This window comes from Saccostrea cucullata, unplaced genomic scaffold (genome assembly GCF_032062105.1).
Source record: "Saccostrea cucullata isolate Sc308-1 unplaced genomic scaffold, CSIRO_AGI_Scuc_v1 ctg1478, whole genome shotgun sequence".
Classification (NCBI taxonomy): Eukaryota; Metazoa; Mollusca; class Bivalvia; order Ostreida; family Ostreidae; genus Saccostrea; species Saccostrea cuccullata.
Genome location: NW_026939738.1, coordinates 26,024 through 40,509, shown reverse-complemented (window position 1 = coordinate 40,509; position 14,486 = coordinate 26,024). Strand labels below are relative to the sequence as shown.

The window sequence follows — 14,486 nt, the reverse complement described above, 5'->3', positions numbered from 1 at the left end:
CCATTAGATCACTTATTTTGGAGATCAGACATTTCGATATATATTTAATTATTTAACCGAAGAAATCACCTACATTGAAATAAAATATGTCTTATAATAAATCTTTAAATTTGATTTGACGTTAAATAACGCGTTAACATTTTTTCTTCCAAAAATCTAAACATCTTTGCTTAAATAGGTGCCTTTCTAAATAGAGAAGTGATAACTGTTTAATCAACTTTTTGTTTGACAGATTCAAAATTTGATGAAAAGTAGGAAAATGTAAGTATAATGCTCTGTATATTTATTGAAGAAAACTTCTAAAAATGTAGGAAGTTTTGTTTATGTAAAGTTTCTGGAAAATACATATACATAAAAGTCGCACATATTTTGTTTTAAAGAGCTAATTTCAAAAGCACAGTAAAATTTGTCAGAGACGGATATTGTCCTGTGTGTGAGTTAAAAAAAACAAACAATAAAAGACGGACAGTTGCGCAAGCTATCGCTATCTTTAACACAGTAAAGAATGAATTATTCCCCTTTCTACATTAACAACTATTAAATTGACTTTTCCGTGTTTACTTTGTAAGAATAATTGGCAAGTTTGTATAAAAAGTCGGTAACAAAAAAGTATTTAACTACATGCAGTAACAATTAATGAAGTGTCTGTGTAAATGCACCAGCAACTAATAAACCTTCCTCCACAACATTTAGTCCGTGAACTCATATCCGGGAAAGAGACTTCCGTTCATCATTGTTTGTTCTTTTCCCACCTTCTTAGTACTCGACTCCTTGTGTTTTTTCAGCGTTTTCTTGGTCAGATCCATCGGGGAATCGCTACCAATGTCGGGATGGAGAGCTGCTTTACGTTTGTAGAAATTGGAAGAAAAGAATTTCCCACCCTGTTCGTGGAGCGATTTCTGTGCTGGTTTCTTTCCGGACATGATATTTTTCACACTGTCTTTTTCAGTTAATTTTGGCTTGTTCGTTGACTGTTTTAAACTTTTGCTTTCTGACACAGTTTGTTCGTCGTCATGTTTATCCTCACTTTTGTCCTTGACCTTTTCCTCGATGTTAACCTTGCACTCTTTCTCTGTTTCCTTTGTTTTGAGTTCGTTTTTATCCGGAGATGAATTTTCGTCACCTAATGGTCTTTCCGGGGAAGCGCTTACTCGATTTTCGGTTACTTTGCTTTCTTTTACATTATCCGGGTCTGTTTCCGTTAATCTTGGTTGTTTTTGCGTTTGACTCACGTCTTCTTCATTTGAATTTCTTCGTTTCTTCGCGCGCTGTTCGTAAACAGTATACAGAAGCCTTAACGGTGCTGTCTGAAAAAAAAATTCAAACATCACGTAACGAAACAATAATTTATTCAAAAGAGATTATTTTACCAGCGGAAAAAAACCCTTACCCTTCTCCACGTGTATATATAAGCAATATCCATCAATGTGAAGAAATCCTTGAGGGGTTCATCTGAGTGATAGATGTCGATCTGCGAAACACAATGATATCTTGTAGATATGAAAGACATTTGAGACATATTAAAACACAATAAAGGGAGTTCTAGGGGGAAAAAAAGAGCCCCATTGGCCACAACGCTCCTCGAGTATCTTTGGTCATGTTTGTTCCTCACCAGAACCACCCCCCACCCACCCTTGCAATACCTATTGCGGCCCAACACTATGACTGGGCATGATTTGAACAATTTTATAGAATTTACACTATACTCCAGGATGCTTCCACACAAGTTTCAGCTTTTCTGACCCAGTGGTTCTTGAGAAGAATATTATTACAGATTTTTCCCATATACATCTAGTTCAATTACTAATATATTAAGCTTATCTCCTTATAAAAATACATTTCATTCATTCCCACTCAGCCCGGATAGTCTTGCGAAGATGTTTTCTATATTTTACTATATCATGTATAGATGAACATATGATGAACATATGATGAACATCGTACTTAAATTCCACTTTCGCCTTAAGAATCATGATTTCAACAACTCTTTAGAATCCAATATCTAACGCAACACTACATTTTAATCAAAATTCTCAATAGGAATTAATTGCAAAATACAGATATGATCTGAAGAAGAAACAAGATGTGTTTGTGAAATACTATGCGCTCGGTGGCAACAAAGTTCCAAAAGTTATTTTTAGCATATAGGTCACAGTCAAGGTCATAACGTCATTGACCTTGATATCATTTGCTGAACTTTATATGAACATATGATATACATTGTAGTTAAATTCCACTTTCGCCTTAAGAATCATGATCTCAACAACTCTTTAGAATCCAATATCTAACGCAACACGACATTTTAATCAAAATTCTCAATATGAATTAATTGCAAAATACAGATATAATCTGAAGAAGAAAAAAATTATAAGAATGTTACCATGTATTTTGGCGGTAGGTCGAACTTCATGCGGATGAATTTCTTTAGATGTGCTACGGCCACTGCCGCGGGGCACTGTAAATACCGAATGTCTTGCTGCTACAAAACAAGGAAAAAAAACATTTCTAGAAGGAGCTCTTTAAATTTAATTACTGGTTATTTTTAGTTTTACGGACATTTTTAATGTTTTGGTTGTCGCCTTACCTGCAATCTGTTGGGATTATCGGAATCTTTTTTGGTGAACTCGGGGACGCTGAATATAAAAGAATTATCTTTTTAATCATGAACAGGTAATGATATTTGCAATCATGAACCTCTGGATATATGTAAAAAAAAATAAATTGGGAATATTAATGATTAAAAACATATACACGGTCACCTACACAAACTCACACAGTAACAAAATAAATCGAAGATTAGAAAACGAAAAATAAAAAGATAAATAAATAAAAAGCACGACTCATAATTTTTGACGACATATAGCAACATTTAAGTACAGCACCAGCGTATATTAGCATTTTGTTTACAATCATTTCAAAAAGTTCTTTCGTCTGCCTCTTTTAAATTCAACAATAAACATTTTACGAAAAAGGGTAAGCATTACCATGTATAGAGATACATTGTATATCCTAAAAGCTACATTAAAACCACAAATGTGTGTCAGTCGTCTTTAACTGAAGTGAAACAAATAATCAATCACAGAAAAAAGTCATTTATTGTTATTTTTAATTGCTACTGGATAATTTACGATTGATTTCGCCAATAAACAAAATGTCGTCCGTAAACATTTGAGAACAAGTTCAAACAATGACATAAAACATTTCTAGTGATCATATGCCTGGAAAAGTTCGTCATTTGAAGGTCAACTTAAGAATATGAAAATTATATGAAGTCAACCATCATTATCGCAGGAATATTTTTAATATGAAACAAAATAATTACTACATATTTAAAAATTTGACTTTGTATTTCATGGGAAAATCGTGCAACATACATGTGCAGTAAATCGCCTTTCGAAAAAATCTCACAAAGTAGCAAATAAGCGCATATTGCAATAAAAAGTCTTGTGATCTTCTTACTCTGAGAAAAGTTCCAAAGCGAGGCTGATTTTCTCGTCCTCTGTGTAGATCAGTCTGTCTTTGTCCTCGTATCCCCGGGCTTCACTGGGCCGTAGGGGGTCAGAATTGTCAGCTAAAAAATAAAGATATAATTAACATAACGAGGGTCATCTTTTCCTAAAAAAAAGTTGAACCTCCATATATTCAAAGATCCCCAGACAAAATAATAATGATTTACACGTATTTGATCAGTGGCATACATGAATTTAAATCTAGCTCAATAGGTAGCCCCGAAAGGGCGGCCACCTACAATCTATTGTTTGAGTACCTGATGATAAATTTTGAATCGAGGTTGTAGCTAAGGCTAAATTGCTTTTCAACATTTCTTTTTTTGAAATGTAGAAAGCTTAAGTTATTGTGACTTGTTCATGTAATTCTTAATAAGACCTGAAATGGATATAATTTTGACGACTTGGGGTTCCTATATAGAACTTTGAAATGGAAATGGGATGGCGGGGAAATGAAGGTTTTCGCGACATTTCAGATCAGATACATCATAGCTTGACAAATTGAACGAAATCGAACTGTGGTTGAGAAAAAAAAAATCAATCCCAAGTTGAAAAGATGATGTACATGTAACAAAGGGGAAATCCTCGTACTGCAACATCACAACGCAAGCCCTACGAGGCTTTCCCCATTGTAGCTGCAGATCTGTAGCGTTATGGTTTTATATATTTGTCTTTGACCATAACGCTACAGTATCCCGTAATGCAAAAAGGTGCAATTTACGGCGCAATATTTTTAGCGCACTTTTGGGGAGAATTTCTCTACTTTCCAAGCACTGGTCAATTACCTACCTTTCACTCCCTAATTCTAGCCACATTCTGTAGCCAATATGTATATCCACCTCCCAACCATTTATATTTATCTCTACTGGCAATAAACTCGCTTGAAGTGAATTTTCAGCAATCTAACAAATAATTTTGATCAAGTTAGTTTATCACTCGTAGAGACGAATATAAAGGGTTGGGAGATGGATAAAATATACAGATTAGTTAAATAATGTGCTTAGAATTAGGGAGTGAAAGGTAGGTAATTGACCAATAATGGAAAGTGGAGAAATTCTCCCCAAAAGTGCGCAAAAAATATTGCGCCGTAAATTGCACCTTTTTTGCATTATGGGATCTGTAGCGTTATGGTCAAGGACAAATATATAAAACCATAACGCTACAGATCTGCAGCTATCCCCATTGCTAAGGCTAAAGCCCTATCCTGGACCCCCCTCCCGAAGAAAACCCAGGAGACGTAGGCCAAGAAACACCAGTGGAGGGACCTGCGCGGAAATACTTTTTTGAAACAGATTACTAGATAGATGAAAAGTCTTTCCAGAGAGAAGGAGGCCGTAAGCATAAGTGAGGGAGCATGCGCGATATTTTGGTAGAACAGTGAAAATACCAGAGAGAAGACGTATACATATATATAAGTTGAAATTTTGGACAATCACAGTGCTGGTTATAAACCGTTATCATGCAGATGGAGGGTGGCTGCATATATAAAGTGTATTTTGAAATAATAAAAAAAATATAAGTTCGATACTTTTCTTCTTTTTTTCTATGTAGAAGGTTAAATTTTTGTGTAATTTTGAGGAATTGGATTTTTTTATCAATAAAAATTACACTGCATTTATATCCGTAAGTGAAATTTTTTTCTTACTAATGCGAAGGAAACTTATTGTTAAATCAACTTTCCATTCCTGAAAATTCATGTAGAACTTAAAAGAGTTTCGATTAAAAGCAATCCTACAATAATTTACAAATTTCTTGAGTTATATAAATCCGTTCATACATGTAATACCATTTAAGTAATACTGAGCTGTTTGGAGCTTGGGAAAACATGATCCGGTTTAACAACAGGAAGTGGTCACACATGGACAGAAATTTTCCGGTTAAATATTGATATGCTTATATTAATCTGTCCTAATGATTGATAGGTGTACATACATTACATATAAGTAAGTGTCGTCCCAGTGACAGCTGTTGCAGTTTACATGTCGTGAAACAAGTTTCCCACAGCTCTCTCAACAGGTGTGAATGAAACGCCTTTACGATTTTTTTCGACAGGAAGGAGGTTTATCATTCAGAATAACTAGGTGTTGTATAGTAACAAAATGTCATGAAAAAATGGGGGGTGTGGTTAAATACGCTTGTCCTACATAATAAAAAAGTTAACCTCCCCCGCCAAAAAAAAAAATAACTATGCTTAATTCTTTTAAATACAAGTATTATTTATAATTCATCAGTTAAATTTTCAAATTTGTTACATTAATAAAAAGGAATATCTTTTCTTCTTACAAATAGGTTGTCTTTTAAAAAAAACAAACAAACATTTTTTATTCTACAACCATTGATTATCATTTAAAGAACCGTATTCCCGCTCACACTTCTACACAAATGGCTATAGTGATTTTTTTTCTTTATTTCAAGTCTTTTCCCTGTTACTCTATGGTCAAAGTACTATCGTGAGAGTTCTTTGTTTTGACCTTCTCTTTATGTTAAACCATCTAAGGTTTTCTTCTATGGTATTTTTGTTTTTGTTGTACTTGCGACAATTTAAAAACACATTTTATATTATCACAAATTGGTATCGAATATCTTACATTTGACCAGATATCGTACATTTCACCAGATATCGTGCATTTCACCCGATATATATATCACAAATCGAGATATCACAATGTTTGACATCTATCAATTAAAATAATTTACTAATTTCTGAAATAACTGGAATAAAAATATCAGGATTCAAGAATTTTAGAATGTTTTTACCACTACATAACATTTAAATCGAGTCGAGGTGTTAAAACTTGCGACCATCTCCAAACTGAAGCACAGAAAGGGTCTGTAGATATTGTGTCTGACATTTGTAAATTTGGAATTTACCATGTGGCAGTAAATACATTTTTTTAATATAAGCTACAGAATTCTGTACAATTTGACTTACCTTCGTGATGACTGGAATAGAAGTCCCTCCGTCGCCTCATTTCGTCTGAAAAAAAAAGAAATATTTAAAAAACGAACATGATAGACCCATCTAGCTTTTAAAGCAGCGGAAACCCATAAAATGAAAGCGCTTATGTTTTACTGTGCAAATGAATTTCTTCATTAATATTAAATATACCCTTATAAAGCCCCGGAACGAGTTTATATACCAAATCCTGCAGGTTTTTGTCTGATCTGAAAGAAAAATTAAAGAATTTCATTATATAATTTCTTACGTCATCTTCATTAATTAAATTTATTATGTTCTGTGTATGAATGTCTCTTTTATTAATTAAAAGTCAGAAAAAAAACCTTCTGCTCTGTGATATTCTTCTAAAGAATGTAAAAAATTGATTAAAAATCCACACCTGATCCTATCAAAAATAAAAACTTAGTATATGTTTATATATTGAACACAGCATTTCTTGCAATGCAACGTTTTATAACTTGGTTACAATTCTATAAAAATATCTAGAGAAGAAAAATGGGGAAAAAACGAAATGAAAAAAAAAAATAATTAGTTAAAAAATATCAAGAATTGATATATCTTAACAAGCAAACTCATTTCTACGCAGCAATAGAATAAAAAATAAATAAACGTATTAAAATAAAACTTGGAGAAAACTGATGAATTAAGTTTAATTTGCATGAGCAACTCACAAGAAAAGCATATGCATAAACGTATATCACAGTACACCTTAAATTGACTATTGTCTAATTATATCAAAATAGAGGCATGACATATTTGATTCCGTGTTGCAGGTGCTCCTCAAATCTTTTCAGGACTTCCCAGTTTTTTTTATCTTTAACTTTTTTAACTTTTTTATTTTACTTTTAAAACCATGTAGATATACATTGACTTTCTTTGGTATATATTAACTTACATAGGTACTTTCTGACTTACTTAAGTATAAGTATTGACTTTTATTTTAGTATAAGTTTATTGACTTATTGTGGTATACATATATAAAGTAACTTGCTTTATATTGAGATACTTTGGTATAACTATAATTATATTGACTTAGTTTGGAAAACCTTGACTTACTTTGGTATATATTGACTTACTTTGGTAACTACACTGTATTGAGATACTTTGGTATATATTGAGATACTTCGGTATATATTGACTTACTTTGGTATATATTGAGATACTTTAGTATATATTGACTTACTTTGGTATATATTGAGATACTTTGGTATATATTGAGATACTTTGGTATATATTGAGATAATTTGGTATATATTGAGATACTTTGGTATATATTGAGATACTTTGGTATATATTGAGATACTTTGGTATATATTGAGATACTTTGGTATATATTGAGATACTTTGGTATATATTGACTTACTTTGGTATATATTGAGATACTTTGGTATATATTGAGATACTTTGGTATATATTGACTTACCTTGGTATATATTGAGATACTTTGGTATATATTGAGATACTTTGGTATATATTGAGATACTTTGGTATATATTGACTTACCTTGGTATATATTGACTTACCTTGGTATATATTGAGATACTTTTGGTATATATTGAGATACTTTGGTGTATATTGAGATACTTTGGTATATACATGTATTGACTTACTTTGGTATATATTGAGATACTTTGGTATATATTGACTTACTTTGGTATATATTGAGATACTTTGGTATATATTGAGATACTTTGGTGTATATTGAGATACTTTGGTATATATTGACTTACATTGGTATTTATTGAGATACTCTGGTATATATTGAGATACTTTGGTATATATTGAGATACTTTGGTATATATTGAGATACTTTGGTATATATTGAGATACTTAGGTGTATATTGAGATACTTTGGTATATATTGACTTACCTTGGTATATATTGAGATACTTTGGTATATATTGAGATACTTTGGTATATATTGACTTACCTTTGTATATATTGAGATACTTTGGTATATATTGAGATACTTTGGTATATATTGACTTACCTTGGTATATATTGAGATACTTTGGTATATATTGAGATACTTTGGTATATATTGACTTACCTTTGTATATATTGAGATACTTTGGTGTATATTAAGATACTTTGGTATATATTGACTTACTTTGGTATATATTGAGATACTCTGGTATATATATATTGACTTACTTTGGTATATATTGAGATAATTTGGTGTATATTGAGATACTTTGGTACATATTGAGATACTCCAGTATTTATTGACTTACCTTGGTATATATTGAGATACTTTGGTGTATATTGAGATACTTTGGTATATATTGACTTACATTGGTATTTATTGAGATACTCTGGTATATATTGAGATACTTTGGTATATATTGAGATACTATGGTATATATTGGCTTACTTTGGTATATATTGAGATACTTTGGTATATATTGAGATACTTTGGTACATATTGAGATACATTGGTATATATTGACTTACTTTGGTATATATTGAGATAATTTGGTATATATTGAGATACTTTGGTACATATTGAGATACTCCGGTATATATTGACTTACTTTGGTATATACTGAGATACTTTGGTGTATATTGAGATACTCTGGTTTATATTGAGATACTTTGGTATATATTGAGATACTTTGGTATATATTGAGATACTTTGGTATATATTGAGATAATCTGGTATATATTGAGATACTTTGGTTTATATTGAGATACTTTGGTATATATTGAGATACTTGGTGTATATTGAGATAATCTGGTATATATTGAGATACTTTGGTTTATATTGAGATACTTTGGTACATATTAAGATACTCCGGTATAAAGGATATCTTGACTTATTTTGATATGTATTGACTTACTTGACATATTGAAGGGGCTTTGTTTTATGGACCATGGCATCGCAAATGGGACAATATTTCGTTGTCTCAAGATATTTGATGATGCATGTCCTACAAACTGAAATCAGAGGGACAAAAAAAAAGATAAATCAATTGTGAAACACAACTACCATGCTGGGTATACTGTAAATTTTTTTTCTTCTTTGTTAAGGTTCATAAACCCTCTGATCACTCATATAAAATGTTGCATGAACCTTAATCATTTTCCAAAAGAAATGTATTTTATAAGTAAAATACAAACAATTCTACCATGGAAAAAAAAGACACTTCAACTTGGCAAATCTGTAAAGGAGTAATAGAACATTTATGCCAATAAGAGTTATCTCTCTTAGCAGAGTATCGATGAACCTTAAGGTATACAACTCACAAGAATGCAGACACTCCCTGATGGTGGAGGCGTCGATATAATAACCGCCACACAATACGCAGATCAGATGAGGATTCAGCTCCGTGATCTTTATACGGACCGTCCCCGGCATCTGGAAAATAATTATACGCATAAAACATTAAAAGAAATACATATATACGCATAATCTTACACTGTATGCCTGATTACATACACTGTAACACACGCATAAAAGAAACACATACATGCGCATAATCTTACACCGTATGCCTAAGTATACATGTACATACAAACTTATGCATTTATAAAAGAAATACATACATACACATAATCTTAAACAGTTTGCAACTTTGCCTAAATACATAGTCATACCGCATAAAAGAAATACATAAATATGCATAATCTTGCACTATATGCCTAGAAACATACATACGCATAAAAGAAATACAAACATACGCATAATCCTACACTGTATGCCTACAATGTAAAAACATACATACGCATAAAAGAAATACGTATACGCATAATCTTACACTGTATGCCTAAATACATACACATACGCATAAAAAATTGCATACATACGCATAATCTTACACTGACTGTATACCTAAGTACATACATACGCATAAAATAAATACATACATTACGTATATAATTATATACACACTGTATATATTGAAATACAATTTGTATGTCAAAGAGAGAGAGAGACAGAGAGAGAGATTTTCAATTCTATCAATTATGGGGAATTTTAATCGCTATTCATATCACTGTATCACTATCCTCTGCTCTGTATTTCATCTTCTCTGTCAGCCATATTGTATTAAAACCTTTTTTAAAGCAATATGAGCTGCAACTTTGATGTCGGAAATTTTTGTTGCAAAATTGTAATTAATTATTTGAAGGACAGAGAAAAAGAACATTTATAAACCTTTGTTGCTCATATTTGCAATGGAAGATCTATTTACAAGCTTTGATTAAAGCAAAATTACATTATTGTCGTCCTGTACAATATTGATTTCTTTAATAATACTATATATTTGATTGTACAAAAGTCTTTCTTCTGTAATACTTTAGTACTTTATTTTAGTCTAATTGCTCATAGATGTTTAAATTACATAAATATTTATCATAATAACACGTTGTGACAGCTATATTAAATTATCAAAAATGCAGCTCATATTGCTTTAAGCTACAGATGGTTGAATGTAAAATTGTAATAAATTTTGAGTAAAATAACATAAAGTTATTTGATATACATTCAGCAAATGCTTACAATGCACATAATCGTAAAGTATGAAAAAACTTACATAAATATTCCTTACAAATATATAAAAAATGCAAAATAACATAAAAAATGCAAAATAATTTGTGTTATATATATAACTTATTGGTCATATATAAACCTGTTACTATGTGTATTTTTTACATAGAGGGCTTATATAGGCTATGCCTGCTGCCCAATCCATTTATATATTTGTTACATAATAAAATATGTTCAAATCAAATCAGATATTTTTTTTAATTTTAAAGGACATAAAAAAAAACCTAATTGAGAATAAAAGACTACGTTTTATTCTTTCTTGTTTCAAACAAATAAGGAGAATAATATAGACTACATGTATTTTATTTACTATTTACAGGGAGCTAGATGGAGCATTTTGTTCTTGCCACAGTGGAAATGAAGGAAAGTTTTAATGGCGGAGAGAATGAAATTTTATGGAATATAATAAATATTTCTGCAAAAATCCATTAGATTTACCATCAAAGAGATATCTTATCACTCTCTTCATTCTTCGAACTCGGTACTTATTGCGTATAAGAGTTCGGTTAAATTCAGAATTTGGCGTTATATGCAGTGAAGTCGTCAGAATTTGGCGTTACATATATATGCAGTGAAGTCGTTTACAAACATACTAGGGGGTAGTTCGTGTGGGGCTAACGAGGCTGCCTCTGTTTTCCATAGATAAGTAAAGCAAATGATCAGTTAGAGAATTTGGAAGAAAAATAACACTCCGCCCCCTCCCCTCACCAAAAAAAAATCTTCAAAAGAAAGATAATTCTTCACAAATCACAAGGTCCAAATAATAAGTGGCGTTTTTTCGTATCCATGATTCATAAATTACATAATCGTAGGGTTAACTATTTGCCTCACATGCAATGCATGCATAAATATATTTTTTTCCCTCACTAACTAAAGATATAAGATAACGGAATAAATGCTTCTGAAATATTAATCACAGAAAAGTGACACATATTTATATACTCCCCCTACCCAATTACAGTAGTTATAACTTATATACTCACAGCATTTGTTTTTCTAATTATGGCAATCAATTTATAAACAGAAATACGCAGAGAAATGTGCGATTCCTGTGTTAAGTTACAGAAACTGAAATAACTGAGCTGACGATCACAAAACATAAACCGTTTCCTGTCTTTTACAAGTGTAACATTTATTGACCTAAAAACTGAATAATCTGGGTCATTATAGACAAGTGAAAACTTAAAACCTTATATTGATGGGATAGAAGAATTCCGAGTTTCTACACATTAATGTCTGATATAACTGAAAAAATATACCGTATTTTGTTTTTCTTCACATTCGAGAAATCTCTTCGCCTTGTTTTTGAATTTATGCGCAGCGGCGGAAGAATTTGTCGTGACGCGGCTCAACCGAGCCTCACTAAAATAATTTTATACAGATTTTAATCTGCACGATTTTTTGGTCTTTTACACTTTTTGTATATTCTAACAAAAGCAAACAATGCCTCAACACCCCCCTTTGTCCCTTTTGCGACTTCAGTTCATTAGATATTAAGGAACGTTGCATTTATGCACTTTTGTTACATTAATAAAAAAAATATTATTTATCTTACAAATCTAGGAAAAAATTAATTTTAAAAAAATTAGCTGTAATTTCAGAAACAAAACCAAAAATCCGTCTCTCCATGGGAAAAAAAGCATGGGTAAAAAACATAATAGAAGTATATGTAATTTACTTTTTTTTTTTTAATAAAATAAATCACTTTAAAAAATGTCTCAACATATATTATTCAAACACCAACACAGAATTAGCACCATTATGGCCTTTTGTAAAAGTCAAGAAATCTAAATTTCAACTTCTACAATTTCATTATCTTTTTTTTTATTAATATGGCGAGTTTTTCTTTTATTTAATTTTTTTTCCAAATATTTTAGGAGTATACTTTCATGAATTATACTCATACAATGTATTTCTTTTCAGATTCTACATGCACATGTTCTTCAGGACTAAATTTTTATATATTTTCATTAATTTTCACTTTTTTATATAACTGTGTATAATAGAAAGTATATATTTCTAATACTTAAAAATAAGGCATTTCCCTGCCACATTGATTTCTTTATGTAGTTTCCAAGAGAGTGTTAATTTGGACAGATATTCATTTACTTTCTTTACCGATTTGTTTCATTTACACTCGCGCCGTTTTGACGCGTGATTGATGAATTTACACACAGATCATCCATTGTACAGGGGGCGAAAGTCTGTTCACCATCACTGCGGGGGGTCATCCCCCTTATCGCCAAAACACCTGCTCCTCGTGAACTTTGACCCCTAGCCAGCAACTTAAATCCAACTATCGATATTTTTCATTCCAAATGAGACATCAATTAATTTATAGATGATAAAGCGGTTTTTATCTTAAGCCAATATATACGTTTTCATAATGAGCTGCTATTTTTAATTTTGTAACAATAATGATCTGATAACTAGTACTGCAACTTCTGACATTTGTGAACGCACTATTTCTACTGTAAAATTCTGGCGAAAATGTTGAACGTAGACAAAACAGTAATCCGCCATCCGCCCTTATGAACTCTACAATGCATGTAGTGCTCAAGGGAATATGTCTAATTTTCCTGTAATCCTTGATCGATACTGATTAAATCGCTTTTGAAACAACCGGTTCAGTCGCCTGTCATACCACTAAGATTTTATCGCAACAAAGGAAATTGGATAAAAATCGCGTATTGACCGTCGCCATTTTGTTTGATATTTTTAGATCGTGCGTGGGGTCACAGTTTTAATTCTGGCCAAATATCTCGGCCGTCTCATAGTCTATCGGTTTCCATTTACGAAGTTAAGTTCTCCGGGAGATATAGAGTGAAACTGACATACCTCTTATGTCCAATTTTAGGTGAAATCTTCGATATTTCTTGTTGAAATAGCCCAGCAAATTTCTACATAATTTCCTAGCGTTCCTAGCTTTGGTCACATGACCTGTCAATCGCTTCAAAAGCCGATCTACATTGTTGGATAAAAATAGACGCTCAATCTATCTGACCAATCAGAATGCAGCTTCAGTTTTCCATAGAGAAAAAGACCATCTGCTGTAAGATGCGATTTTTAGAGTCATTTATTTGTCAAAATACGAGAATAAAGTTTTTCGCTCGCCCGTTAAAGCTGTTGATTTTTTTCAGAAAGCAGTAAAATGAAACTTATTTTTGCGGTTGAAAATTATTCTCTGTTATATAAGCTAAAAAGCTTTTGAAATAGAACCTCAATTATTTTAATATTGCATGCTAAAAAAATCTATTTAAATAGAGATTAGTGCATGTTTAACATTAATAAAATTAAAAATGGGTGACTGAAAGGTTTTTTCCCATTGTTAAAAATATCTATTTATATATATGCATATTTTAATACTTTTAAAATTATTTATAAATAATTTAATTTAAAATAAATCTGAAGACTTACTAACTTTTCCTTGCCTTTTTAAAATTTATTTTCTTGGTTGAAAATTTTCGAGCTT

At 31.4% G+C, this 14,486-nt stretch overlaps 1 protein-coding gene across 1 annotated transcript; it reads right to left on the bottom strand.

Annotated features, from left to right (window-relative positions):
- Positions 1-542: 542 nt before the first annotated feature.
- On the bottom strand, positions 543-13,967 carry LOC134253835 (polycomb complex protein BMI-1-A-like). The gene is made up of 10 exons (XM_062736427.1): positions 13,853-13,967; positions 9,712-9,823; positions 9,306-9,402; positions 6,616-6,671; positions 6,439-6,483; positions 3,460-3,571; positions 2,585-2,633; positions 2,381-2,479; positions 1,391-1,471; positions 543-1,307 (listed from the first exon to the last, which is right to left on the bottom strand). Exons 2-10 carry the CDS (start codon positions 9,821-9,823, stop codon positions 690-692), a joined length of 1,269 nt encoding a protein of 422 aa, XP_062592411.1. The 5' UTR covers positions 13,853-13,967; the 3' UTR covers positions 543-689.
- Positions 13,968-14,486: the final 519 nt, after the last annotated feature.

What these genes read in the sequence shown, in the direction of transcription:
- LOC134253835 (XM_062736427.1), bottom strand. Translation starts at nt 9,823, where the DNA reads ATGCCGGGGACGGTCCGTATAAAGATCACGGAGCTGAATCCTCATCTG. An exon ending in CGTTCCGGGGCTTTATAAGG is followed by an intron (nt 6,484 to 6,615) that starts GTATATTTAATA and finishes TTTTTTTTTCAG; the next exon opens with ACGAAATGAGGCGACGGAGG. An exon ending in GCTTTGGAACTTTTCTCAGA is followed by an intron (nt 2,634 to 3,459) that starts GTAAGAAGATCA and finishes TTTTATATTCAG; the next exon opens with CGTCCCCGAGTTCACCAAAA.